The sequence below is a fragment of the Branchiostoma floridae genome, chromosome 17 (genome assembly GCF_000003815.2).
Source record: "Branchiostoma floridae strain S238N-H82 chromosome 17, Bfl_VNyyK, whole genome shotgun sequence".
NCBI classification, from domain to species: domain Eukaryota; kingdom Metazoa; phylum Chordata; class Leptocardii; order Amphioxiformes; family Branchiostomatidae; genus Branchiostoma; species Branchiostoma floridae.
Window position 1 is genome coordinate 1,866,630 of NC_049995.1, and position 13,838 is coordinate 1,880,467.

Sequence of the window (13,838 nt, forward strand, 5' to 3'; positions counted from 1 at the left end):
TTTTGTGGGTGCATTATACCCAACAGTCTAACCTTCATAATGTATAGTATTACACAGTAGCAGTATACATGCAGCAGTTGTTCGGTGACAAATTATACTCAGAGGAAAAGCTCTAAAAAATGTAATAAAACTCAAAACTCGACAACAAGAACAAAACAGCATCAGACTTAGTATGGACGCCAGCTGGACAGGCTCATCCACTTGTGACAAATTGGCCTGATTCTTGATACAAATAACGTTATGACTAAAAATTTAACCAACCAATGCATGAATACTATGATTTGCATTTGGGCAAGTGTTTTATATACAGTGTGTCGCAAGGCAAAACAATACCCTGAACAACCTGAAGGAAGCTTTAAGTAATTCAGCATACTATTATAATGACTAATCATGTACATGTGGTGGCCTACTAACATTTCACAGTAATTTTCCCCTTTAATGAGGAATGGCAGAAAGTAAGAACTAAAGAATGACTGAGTGTATGGAGTGTATTGGCCACTGTTAAACATACTTTGATAGGCTTAACATCCAACAGTTGTCTCATCTGGGCAGTCCTCACGAGGTCCAGTGGAGTTTGATCTGTGGACAGGGTGCAGAATTAGAACCTTTGACTCTGTCTTGTTCACTTTTACACAGTTAGTGTGGCCTTATACTGTCTGAGGTCTGACATAGCTCTATGAATGTCTGACCTCTATGACAAGTTCTGGCCTTCACTCATAAATAAGGTGCACAACTCAAATTTTAAGGAACACATATAATTAGTCTTTTTTAAAGTCACAAAAATTAAAAAATCAGCAGTATAGCCAAGTGGAGACATATAGGGTGAGCTGTGATCAGGGCTGTGTGGGTCGTGTTCCTCACGCTCTGAAATCTACCAAGACCTTGTCAAAATGTTTGACCATTAGGAGCTCTCATCTTAATAAAACCGCCTTGGTTTGACAGGGAATCTTCATATTTTAAGTAGAAATTAGAAGTGGGTGTCTGCTTTGCTGAAGTTGACCACCACAAATCAGGTTGCAGCTCAAGGTTCTGGGTCGAACTTCAAGTTTAATTGGAGTTGGTGGTATAGGCTACCTAACTTTTGCTCCCTATAGCTATTGCTTGGTGATTGTTATACATATAGCTAGCATAGATTTGTTGACTTTCCTGAAAAGCCTGTGCGTGGGTTGTACTATTTTTGTGCGTGCAGCAATTGGTCGGCCAGCAAGGCTATTTTTGTATTTGTCTGTGGCAACAGCGATGCAATTTTTTTGCCTGATGACCAAATAGCCATGTGTTTATTTAATATCCAATTTCGATGAATTTGAGTCACTGAAGATTACAAACGAAGTCATCTTGGGAAAATCATTTTTTTCTAAGCAACTTCAATCATGATCATACTTGTCAGGTCCAAGATTAAAATTTCGCTAAATATTCTATCCAAAATAAAGAGGCAACAGGCGAAGTTTCTTGGAAAGAAGCAGGAAATGGCTTTCCATCGTATTTATTAAGTTTCATGTCCTATGTTTCTTAGTGGAACTCTAACCCTTCGGCCTGAGGGTGTCTGCCCACCTCCATAATCGTTAAACAAACTCCTGTCCGATACCTCAAGTCCGCACCTACATTCATTTCGTAATCTACCCGAAAGAAAGAGGCAACAGACGATACCAAATGTTTGTCGGAAAGAAGCAGGAAATGGCTTTCCATCGTGTTGATTGGGTTTCACGTCCTACGTTTCTCAGTGGACCTGTGGCCTAAGGTGCTACGCCTACCCCCGAAATCGTAAAAGAAACCCCGGTCCGAGGCCTTGAAGATTTTCTTACATCAAACTTAACTTCTAAAAATCAAGGGGTGCATGTGCATGTGACAGACTTGAAAGTAAAAAAAAAAAAGTCAACAGGCTATTTTTCCTCAGAATTTTTCATGCCTGTTTACATTTAGCCCATCAACAATACATTCAATGATCTGTCATAATCAGGAAGCAAGTATCCCAGCAGGACACTGGCAAAGTGCCAGTGTTTCCATTTTCAAAGTGACTGACATTATATATAAAAATGTACGACAGAGTCTGTTGAACCATAAAACCTCCTTGGTTGAACTGGCATGCAGGCATATGAACATGCAGTGTCCACAATTCTAAATGATAGAGCATAATTTGAACATGTACATGTGTATCAAAATGTTATCAGCTTTCTCAATGAGATCACCAGATACTATCAGTACTGCAGTTGTCACGGCTGAACTCACCCCCACTGTTCCGTAGAGTAGGATCTGCTCCATGCTGTAATAATATAACTGCTGCTTCCTTCTGGTTCCTGTAGGCAGCACAGTGCAGCGGTGTGTTGCCACTGATATCAGTACAGTTGATATTCAGGGATCTTGTACCTGTTAGCTGAGGTAAGATGAGAGATCCACATGGCTCATTTAATAGACTTCAGTTTCTATTCATGAAAAACAAGTGCTTTTAAAAAAGCTGGCATTTTGCCAATGTTTGCGTGTGTGAACGTTTTTTTTCTAGTTATTAGAATGTCATATAAATAGAACAGAGTAACTAAACCTGATATTGGCGCATGGAGAGATTCACATATGTGCCTGAACTGCAGCAGATCTAGACATCACCTGTTAAAATTTGCGTGAACTGCAGCAAATTTCACTACACATTGCCTGTTTTTGAGTGAGCTCTGTTGCGGGGCATTTTTAAGTTGTTTTTTTTTTTTTTTTATTTCTATTCGGCAAAAAAACGAAGCGGCGAATCCGTTAACCAAAGAAATAGATTGGTGTGGCCAAATGCATGTAAAAATTAGTATTTTAATGGATGTAAAAAAGAAAAAAAAAGTTGAAAAAAATCTACCTCCCCGGATTCGAACCGGGTGCATTGGTTTAGAATGCGTAAACTTTACCACTGCGCTAGTGCGAACATGTTGAAGAAATGCCTGTTTTAACAGGTATACAAATGTTTGGCATGGATTGAACAGGTCCGTTCATCTCAACATCACAACGGCGACTACACTGGCCAGAAGGCATTTTGCGACTGCAAGTCACAAAATGCAAAAAGTTTGCAACGTAATGTTACTTCATTTGCAAAAATCTTACAAAAAAAGCCTCTATGCAGTTTTCATCAAAGTTTTTAGATTTGACATTTAAAGATACACAAAAAGTTTACAATGATGCATGCATCATGGAACAAAATGAAATTTAAGGAAATCTGTTACTGAATTGAAATGAATTTTATTGTTTTACATATTTCAGATTATTCAATATTGTTTTAAGACGGCAAATGTTTTCTTTGAACAAAGCAACGTGCAGTAACGTTAATAGACGTAATAAGCCATCCCCCCTGCCATGCCTGTACTAAGTCCGCTAACTTGGCACATGAAATCATACTTTTCATTGGCCACGATTCCTGGATATCTCATCTCGGATTGGCCAGAGACCTGTGTGTCGGTCCTTCTGATTGCTTCAAACTTTTCAAAAGTCATTAACACATGTGTTAATGAAACTACTTAATGCACGACTGTTAATGATTTTCCATCTGTTACGGCGTCATAACCAACATGAAATGGGGCCTTCTGATTGGTCCAAGTCCCCTGGCTATATGATAATCCTTTATTATTCATGTATTTACATTAACCTATTCATTTAGTGATCAACATACAGCAGCTGATAATATTCAAAAGGTACAATGTACCTCTATCAAAATTTATTCCATTCTTTCTGACAACTATGATGTTCACAAAGAAAAACTCAAATTCCACAGGAAGCTGCACGCCAGCTTAAAATTGAAATCTGCTTTGACCCAATCATAAAATTCATTCATTCACAATTAAACATCATGTAACAGGTCCATAAACGTACATTTGACAGTGGATTGTCTGATGTTCATGACTGATTGCAAATGTACTAGTCTAAGATGACATTCCAAGCTAAGCCTATAGTATATAATTTTATGTATACCACTTCTCAGTTGAAATCACCTTACTCAGACCTGAATCTTTCAGGAATATCTTCAGTCTGCAACAAACATGTTGCCAATCCTACATCTTGTAGTCGTACCCCCAAACCTACCAGGTGAGCCAGCTGCTCCAGGTGCCCCTCCCGGGCGGCTGACAGCAGCTGCGCCTCCACTTGCAGCTGCTGGGAGTTTTCAGCAGCTAACAACAAAGTTGAAAGTGACTGCATTTCAAAACATGAGTCTTTTCCATGTTTTCTCCATTAACTTTTAAAACTAATATCCCACCATTTTCCCTATACTTTGCTATAGGTTCTGTAAATCAATAGACTGTATCACACAGCACCCCTGAGCCATCTGCATGATTAACCATTAGCTGACACACCCACAATCCAACATTTCCCTAAAGGGGACTGAACAGCAAAAGCAATAATAACGGGAGGTGCCCCAACACGGTACGCTTTTTCTTGCGCTCAAACTCATGGCGCTCCATCTCTAGTTGCCTGAGAGTGGTCAAATTTTGATGACTGAATTTTTTACACATAGATTTGAACAACATACTTGAATAAGAAATGCATTCATGTGGTTCATGAACCTTTCGCGCTGCGTGTTACAAGCGGCAAACACTGTTAGGCGATTTCGTGTATGTAACCTTCCAATTTTGTGCTATGCTGGACAGTGTGCCTAACTTGGTACGCTTTTTTTACATTTCGCTCTCTTCAGAAGTAAGTGGTAAATTTAAGTACACAGAAAAAAATTAACAGTATGATATTTTAGCTTTCTTTCGACAGTAAAATCGTGACTGTATGTACTTCTTGTCTCACATGAGGAAGGCTGTACCTAGAACAAAATCCAGCTGATGTTTTTACGGGCAATGGGCTGAATGCACTGATTGTGAATGCCCGACTAAAAAAACCAATACAAAAATACAACACCGCCAACATCAACAAAACTCTGTCTGATTATATGAAAATATCATCTACATCTCTCTATCAAGTCTTATTTTCATAGACAGCACGAATCATTTGTTACAGTCAAATAAATCTTTGGAGCGTTCTCTAGTCTGCCACCTTCACGGCCACACTCCCGTGGGAGTACAATGGTGGCAATGTTTATGTCGCTTCCTTTTGGTTGCTTTTCTACTCAACAAACATTTGAAGACCCATATTCATAGTGTTTTATGGAGCTTTATTTATGTGTATCATGGCAGTTGTGTGACTGCTTGGACGAGTTCGTATAGTTAGCGACACGAGCCGCCAATACGCAGAGGCCGGTGACCGCAGTGATTCAGCACTGTCAACATTACTGTTAGAATTCTGTTTTTAAAAAAAAACATGAAGTAAATATGTTAAAGTATACTTGGAATGCAAATTAAAGCTGTGTGCATGGACCTGGTTTATTTACCTTTGTAATCAGCATAGTCAGTGGCAACAAACACGGTGTACTTATGGATAATAAGATCAGCAAAAAATCCGTACCGTCTTACGACGGGAACCATCTTAGGGCAGCCCCCGTTATCATTGTTCTAGTTGTACAGAATATATATTTAACTTCTGAATCCAAAAAGTTCCACAACCCCAATGCCATCGCCAAATGACATTTAACTTTACTGGACAGTTGTATTAATTGTTTGTCATCATTTATGCAAATAAGGTCCTCATTTGCATAAATGAAATTAGTTGATTCGTACCCTCAGTAAGCTCCTCAATTGCATAAATTATATACATAATGTAAGTTGATCATCTCCTGTAACCCAAATAACAGACATACACAAGAAGACTTTAATCATGTTTCTAGTAATTTATGCAAATGAGGTCCTATGTTCTATGCAAATTTTCATCTGTACATAACTTCCAAATGCCAGAAGTAAGAAGTTCCTGTCATTTACCACAATGGCATTATAGCATTTTCTCATTAATCATGCAAATTAGGTCTCTAACGTTATATGCATAATATTCTTCTCTTTCTCAGAAAATGCCATAAGGCCATTGTGCAACTAATGTCAGTGAGCAACTAATGTCAGTAATAAAACCTCATCAATGTAAAAATGTTCATCTATGAGATATCTATATTAAGCAATTTCTTAATCATAGCTGCCTTGAAGTCAGATCTAGCAGTACCTTCGATCAGCCTCTTAACCTCAGCAGCATGGCTCATCTGTTTTGGTGTGTGTCCCTCACCATTGATTACATTCACATCTGCATTGTACTGAAGTAAAAGGGTGACCATATCCTGAAGCAAAAAAACAAAAAAAAACATGGGAAATGAACAGGATGGGATTACACCACTGACACCAGACTTTACTTTATGAGAATCTGATATAAGGACATAGGTTTGTACCACGTAAGACTTAGGATAAGGGTATGGGGCCAAGCATCTTAGGGAATTTATCCACGGCACGTGACCGAGCATGCGCAGTGTGGGCGTAGAGCCTCAGACGAGAGACAGAGTCAGTTTTTTTCTCACTACTCAAACAGCATCAGCATCGGTTAATTTTGTCTTGTCTTCATTGCATCACTCGTATTTTGCATCGTATTTCCCGGTGGTGATGGCCAAAGAGAAAAGCGACAATCCCCATCAGGTACCGGGACGAGTACGACCTTCACTGCATGCAAACCGCTCTTTAAGCTCTCTTAAAGTGTGCTTACATGAGCCGTATTGGCATTCTTTAAGTTAATTTACGTAATGTTTACGCATTTGAAATATTATGTTTAAGCGCACGTAGTGGCACACATTTAAGCAACATTTAAGCATCGAAAAGTAAACTTAATTCTGAATGATTACTCTACCTTTAAGCTCTGTAAAGTTTCGTAATTGATGTGATTTAAGTTGTCTTAAAGTTTTCTTAAAGAGTAATTAATGGCACTCATTTAAGATCTGTAAGAGTGCACACGTCAAAAAGATATGGCTCATCACTACATTCCTGAAAGAGTTACTCCTGGTACCCGAGATTCACTCGGCAGCTCTAGTACTGTTATAGTGTTGTGCTTGTTGATAGCAAAGCAGCCTTTGTATCTCATTTAGATCAGGCAAGTTACAAATGTAGTTAATGTTGACAAACTTTCCAACGCAATACCTCCAAGAGGTACACCAAAAACATTCAGCAACACAAATCAGTGTTTCATCCAGACGACAGCTCTATACATTAACTTGGGTTCTTAATGATTTTATTCAGCACTTTGGATGAAAACCAACATGACTCACTTCAGTCTGCATAATGAGACAATTAAAATCCATCTGAAGTTACAGCACATCTGTAGTTACAGCAACCTGTTATATCATTTACAATTGAGTATGCGTAAATCATGCTTATTCAATGATGTCATCGGTCCAAATCCAAGATGGTGCACCATATCACCAGATCAAGTATAACTATAGGTTGTTATCCATTAAAATGCGTAACTACCTGTTACTACTACTATCTACACTTGAATTTGACACTTTTCATTGAAAACAAACATTTTACATGACTTATCTCACTTCACTTCATTGAAGTGAGTACCTTACTGCAGTTACCCAGACAGACATTGAAAATACCATAAGGAAAAATCAAACACAAAGCTACAAGAAAGTGCAATGTCCAAGTTTGATACTTACTGTCCTCCCAGTTAATGCAGCTTTATGCAGCGGAGTGTCCCCAAGGTCATTCACAATATCCACATCTGCACCATGCTGCAATATTACAGATATTAAACAGCTCCTAAATTCTCATTTTAATAGTTATCAAAATAACTCTTTACAGTAACCCACTTGCAGATATTTTTCTTTATCAGTTACTGTTAAAATTAACATAATAATAAGTAATGTACAACGATCATGAGCGATACATTGTATACTTGTAGGTATCCAGAAAATGGACACATGTATGTTAGAAGGAATATATCAAAATATAATGTTATATGTAAACAACATTTTCACAGCCACATGAATGTTACTTGTATGTATTGAACAATGATACTACTACCCACCATAAGTAATGCACGAACAACTGGAAGGTGGCCAAAATATGATGCCAGGTGCAGAGGGCTCCAACCTTTGTTGGACTTTGTGTCACCTAGAAAGATAGGATTAGCCTGACAGTGGTTCTTGAGATATAACCCCACATAACATTCAGAGCAAAAACAATATACGGTAGTACTACTTCCATCTTCATGGAAGTAATAACTGCTAACACCATGAAAATCACTGATTCGGAATTAATTAGACTTTGCCATAAATTTGTGGCAAAGTCTGATTAATTCCGAATCAGTGATTTTCATGGTGTTAATTGTATGCGGTATGCAATTGCGGTGAGCTTTGATCAAATCCTACGGGATAACTTGACCAAAGCCGTGGATTCAGGAATTTCTTTCCACACGGCGGGATAAGCAATTTTGAAAGTCAAATATCTTAATTACCTTGTACATTGTGACTATAAAAAGTAACGTGATATTCAGAATAGCATGATCTTTCCAATGGTATGTAAAATGTTGATGTATGTCCAGCAAGAAAACAGGAGTTTCAACATGGCTGCCATCAAATTTGGAAAGTGACTAACATAATAAAACTAAAAGTTTCCAAATTCAAAGTGATTTAGTTTTGCTGGGCAGGTGTGTTTGTGAGCATACCATTCAAGCGCTAGACTGTATGTATTTGAGCAATTGCAATAATATTTTGTACCAACTCATTCCTTCACATGGCAAATTTATCAAACTATCTTGCATAAAACTATCAACACTTATCACACACCTTTGCAGTTGAGATCCAGCTGCAGCTTCCCTTCATATCTACTCTTCAGCAGATCTTCCACCAACTCAATCTTCCCATTCCTGGCACAGTGGAGCAGCATGTCCTTAGGCCCCATCATGTCAACATCACTGTGAGTCCAGACCTGTTCTTCTGTCTGCCTGGCAGCCATGACATCTGAGTGGACCATGAGTAGTACCACATATCAAAGTTATGTCATAACAAATCAGTTCAAACCTGTTATATTATATATATCATATATCATTATAACCTGTCCCCACTAGGCAACAGGCTTGCATTATGGGATAAATTATTATAGGGCAGGCATGTGAAACCATCCATTATCATCATCATCATCATCATCACATCATTGTCATCAGATTTTCTTACAACAAAATTTCCCATATTACAGCAGACTGCCCCATTGACCAACCCACGTGCATCCGCTGCCATCTTTATTTTAAACATAACATTGAATGGCAGTGAAAATCCAACACAAACTGGCCGATTTCGGCACAAAATCAAGCGAGTTATCATCAAAAATCAATGACACCTCAAGCTTGAACATTATGCGGTTGTTATGGGCAGGGAATAGGTCCTGTGGGGTTATCCCAATTTTGATCGGTCAGTCGCGGTCACCTTGGCCAGGTGGTCGTCTTGAAAAGGGTAATGCTTACATCAATTGAATGGGGCAAATTTTCGGAACTGAGAAAAAAGCGGGTGTATACCCAATCACTTAAATCTGTTTCTTTTTGAGAATTTTTGTGAAAAAGATGAAATATGGCCATCAAAGGAGTCCTAAACTTCACAAGAGTCTGTTATTTTCGAATAGATATTAATTTGAAATTTTGAGGAAATAAAACATACATGCTTAATAACTTCATATTATATGATAACTAGTCTTGCATAGGTCAAAAAGCAACCAGTATACCTAGTCTTTAATTAGATTTAAAGCAGGCCTCGAAATACTTTTTTCGGCCAGGTTGCGCAGGCGGCAACCTGAATCAAAAACCAACTTGCGCCACCAGCATTTCAGGTTGCGCCACTTCCAAGCTGTTACTTTCTCCAAATTAGCTGTAAAAGCTATCAATTTCAGTTGAAGAAATAAAGCACAAAAAAAATATGCAGGGCAAATTAAGCACACTTTTCTCAATAAACAACATCCATTTATCAATATTTTGAAAATAAAGACTGCAACAAAAATAATATCTCAAAGAAACGTGAAAAAATTGCGACCTCCATTGAACAGTGCCGACCGTGTGCCCCTCCCCAGTATAGTCATCGTCACACTAGCTGTTGTTTTCCCCGCATTCCACCAAACAAGCAAAAAAACTCTCCAAAGTAAGCCTATACATGTTCTTATCAGCAAGGACGTTAGGCAGTCGATGGGTTTTCGTAAACATTGCCAAAGTTGCACGCTTTGTTGCGTGATTTTATTCCGAGAACACAGCGAATTCTACTCTAAAGCATTGGGACATTAGATATTCCACCATCTCGCACTAACTCACATCTTGCAAATCGCGAGAGCCGCATCCCATTGGCGCTACGTCACGCCGAAATGGCCAATGGGATGCGACTCTCGCGATTTGCGAGATGTGAGTTAGTGCGAGATGGCGCGAGACTTGAGATGAAAAATGGCGGCTGCATGCCGAAATCGGCTAATTTTGAACTTCGAGCGAAGTTTCCGGCGGAAAATTAGGGCTTACCAAAGGCGTACATCCCCAAAACAGGGCGTACATTTTCTGATACTTTTAGTAAAGGGCCTGTAACTTAACGATCATTTTGTTTACCCAAAAAATCAAGTTGCGCTCTGAACAACTTGCGCACGGAGAAAACTACTTGCGCGGAGGGGGTGCGCAAGTGGTTAATTCGAGCCCTGTTTAAAGTAATCTCTGGCTATGGCTGAATACAATGTGTTATTACGTTTCCCAGAAAGGGAAACATTCTGTTTTTGTCAACGTTTGTTTCGGATCCAGTCAATACAGATTTCCAGCTTTTTGATTGTCCTAAAATCTGCCTTTCTCAGGGAAACGTCACTGGTGGACCTATCAGTGAGCAGGACTCAAATAGGTCGCTATCGCCTTCTTTCTCTCCGGGATGCAATGAAAACGGGGCACATGCAAATTGGCCATGCTACCAGTACCAAGAAGGCGTTCCAGGAAGAAGTTGCCCGCCATGCAACGAACGAGATTGCAAACTTTTCACACAAAAACATGGTGTTCAGAAGATTAGACATGGGTATCTTGGAATGAACAGACCTGTTCAAGCTATACCCTTTACTTCTATACCTATCAAAACAACGAGAAATTATTTGTGTTGGACATAGCGTAATGGGTAGAGCATCATCCTGCGAAACCATTTTCGCAGCTTCGACGTGAGTTCGAGTCCGCGTTGGGAGTTTTTTTTTCAATTGTCCTTTTTAAACATCCCTTTGATAAAAGAATACTTTCCTCTTGCGACCAGAACCATCAAAACCCACCTTTGGGACTTTTTGTTCTGCATTTGTGTGCATGTTTTGGTAAAGAAACAGAGCGTAATGCAGGGATATTATGTACTTTACACTAAATAATTCCGCCATGTTGACAGCCATGTTCACATGTCAATTCCCCTCAGAGCGGTGAAATTCAAGCATATTTTCAAGCATTGATTGTTGGTGCTTATGAACTTAAACAAATGTTTTTACCCTGTGGTTTTTAAAAGAGCAACTTAGTCAACTGTCACAGGCCCATATCATGAATGCGCACTCATGCATATCGCAGCACTGCTCATTTTTCTAGCTAGTTCGGGATTTTTTTTTTTATATACTAAGGCATGGGGCGGGATTAGGACCGGAGACGTTACCCGATTAACTAGTTTAAGGATAACTTGGACCACATTCTGAAAAATAGTGTACAACATAAACAACTTTCTGCATAAATAGTGCTATCATGGTCCCTACATCTAATTGGTTTTAGATTTTGTCACAGCTATTCTTTATTCTGATTGGCTGAAGAAGGAAGAAACCAGGTAGCCAGGCCTGGTGCACAGCCTTCTCGTAAACCTTTCCTGCAGGGAGGAAGAACACACCACCACTGTTACCAGCAAAAACAATGTTTTCTCTCGATTGAAGTACTACATTAAAAGCACCTTGGGGGACACAGGTCTTCAGGTCGACAGCTCCGCTCTGTCATGCTGGACAGGCCTTTGTTGAAATCTTGGTGTCACCAAGAAGAATAACCTTCTTGGTGTCACCTCTCTGAGGAGGAACTGACCTGAAGTCTTCTTCTGAATCTGAAGTGTTTTGTTGTTCAATTTTTTGGCAAGTATACCGAAGTCACGGGTTCCGCACTGGGCGCCCAGTGCGGAATTCGTGGAGAAACTGGCGTCGGCACTCGGGGCCCAGTACGGAAGAAACTTCCGCACAGGAATTCCAGTGCGGAACGGCTTTGTTCGAGTGCTGAAGACCCGTCAGCACTGGAATTCCAGAGCTACACCTTGTCTCGGCACTCGTTTTCCAGTGCCGAACTCCGCCCAGCACTCAGTTTCTAGTGCCGAACTCCGCCCAGCACTCGGTTTCTAGTGCTGATCTCCGCTCAGCACTCGGTTTCTAGTGCGGAAGGGTGGTTCAAAGGTCGTTCAGCACTGGTTACCCAGTGAGGAGGTCTTTGAGCACTGGATAACCGAGTGCCGATCTACCTAAGTCACGGGTTCCGCACTGGGATTTCTAGTGCTCGGTGACTTTTCGGCACTAGAGGCCGAGTGCTAAGACCACTTCGGCACTAGAAGCCGAGTGCTACTATCATTTTAAGACCGTCAGCACTGGGTTTCCAGTGCTCGCGTCCACGATTGTTACTCAAAAACATAGTTGACATGCAGCAGCGCCTACTCACCTTCGGACGGTCACTTACTCAGTATTTTAAATCAATTTTGCCCTAGTCTTGTCTCTGTCGGAACTCGAAACAGCATGTGTGTATCATACGCTACATTCTACATGTATATAGTGTTATGTACTAGTATATGATGACCTCATGTCAAGTGTGTCAGCTTCGTTCCCTTTTTCTAAATTTCACGAAGATAAAATGCCAATAAATTGCAGCTCCCTTTGTCGTGTTTGAGTTGCAGACTACTTTCAATCGTTCACATGCATCATTTGTTGATTCGTGGCGGCTACAGACAGTTTAGACAGTTCCACTTTGGTCACGAAAAAAAAAATGTCTCAATAAGAAAGATAATTGATATGTACTGTTCTTTGAAAACCCGACACGGATATTTCCTCCCATACGCAGCTTTCTCAGGCTCAAGGTGAACGTTTTGTTACACTTCTTTTATGTATTACATTTGTATATGTGCACCTTTAACTGCTCGGAACTGTAAATAACGTAACGGAGGCTGGCTGTCAGCACTCAGTTTCAAGTGCGGAATATTTGTCGTCACTGGTTTTCCTGTGCGGAATATTTGACGTCACTCGTTTTCTAGTGCGGAATATTTGTCGTCACTCGTTTTCTAGTGCGGAATATTTGTCGTCACTCGTTTTCTAGTGCGGAAGGTAGTCTCAGCACTCGGTTTCTAGTGGTGATCGGGGTTTTTCAGTGCTGAAGTCGTCTCACCACTGGACACCTAGTGCGGACGTAACGTCGGCACTAGACTTCTAGTGCGGAAGGCCCCTTCCGCACTAGACGTGCACTGAGTGCTGAGAGAGGAACCCGTGACTTCGGTAGTTTTGCAATTTTTTGTTGTTGTTGTCCTTGTTTTACGTCTAATAAGCAAATATACAAAAGTAACGGTCTCCTCTGTCAGCACTGGAACACCAGTGCTGAAGTGATCGTCAGCACTGGAAGTCCAGTGCTGAGCCGGCGTCAGCACTGGAAATCCAGTGCTGAGGCAGTTTCAGCACTCGAAGCCCTCCTGTCAGCACTGGAAACCGAGTGCTGAGACTACAATCAGCACTGGATTTCCAGTGCTGAGGACATTTCAGCTCTGGAAATCCAGTGCTGACAAATATTCTGGACTGGAAACCGAGTATAAAATGTATAAAGTTGGTGAATGGACAACTGTATTATACAATGTTTTTTAAATGATGCTTCTTTGCCGCACAAGCAGAATGTGTCGTCCACCTGTAACTACCTATTCTTTGTAAAAAACAACAACAAACGATCTCTTTACCACATAGATAGACCAACTGTTAGTTGTCTAACTCTGACTACCT

General features: G+C 40.2%; 1 protein-coding gene across 7 annotated transcripts in view; it reads right to left on the bottom strand.

Moving 5' to 3' along the window:
- LOC118404770 (oxysterol-binding protein-related protein 1-like) overlaps window positions 1-13,838 on the bottom strand; it is a 74,054-nt gene that overhangs the window by 57,569 nt on the left and 2,647 nt on the right. For 4 of the 7 annotated variants that reach the window (XM_035804100.1, XM_035804101.1, XM_035804095.1 and 1 more), the window contains exons 2-7: window positions 8,657-8,830; window positions 7,897-7,982; window positions 7,526-7,600; window positions 6,049-6,160; window positions 4,045-4,130; window positions 2,227-2,371 (exon numbers count right to left, since the gene is read on the bottom strand). In XM_035804100.1, coding sequence (XP_035659993.1) covers window positions 2,227-2,371; window positions 4,045-4,130; window positions 6,049-6,160; window positions 7,526-7,600; window positions 7,897-7,982; window positions 8,657-8,825 — 673 coding nt within the window. In that variant the 5' untranslated portion in view covers window positions 8,826-8,830. Of the gene's footprint in view, window positions 1-511; window positions 580-2,226; window positions 2,372-4,044; window positions 4,131-6,048; window positions 6,161-7,525; window positions 7,601-7,896; window positions 7,983-8,656; window positions 8,831-11,779; window positions 12,123-13,838 lie in introns of those variants that run through there. The other 3 variants (XM_035804102.1, XM_035804097.1, XM_035804098.1) reach the window with 3 other exon arrangements.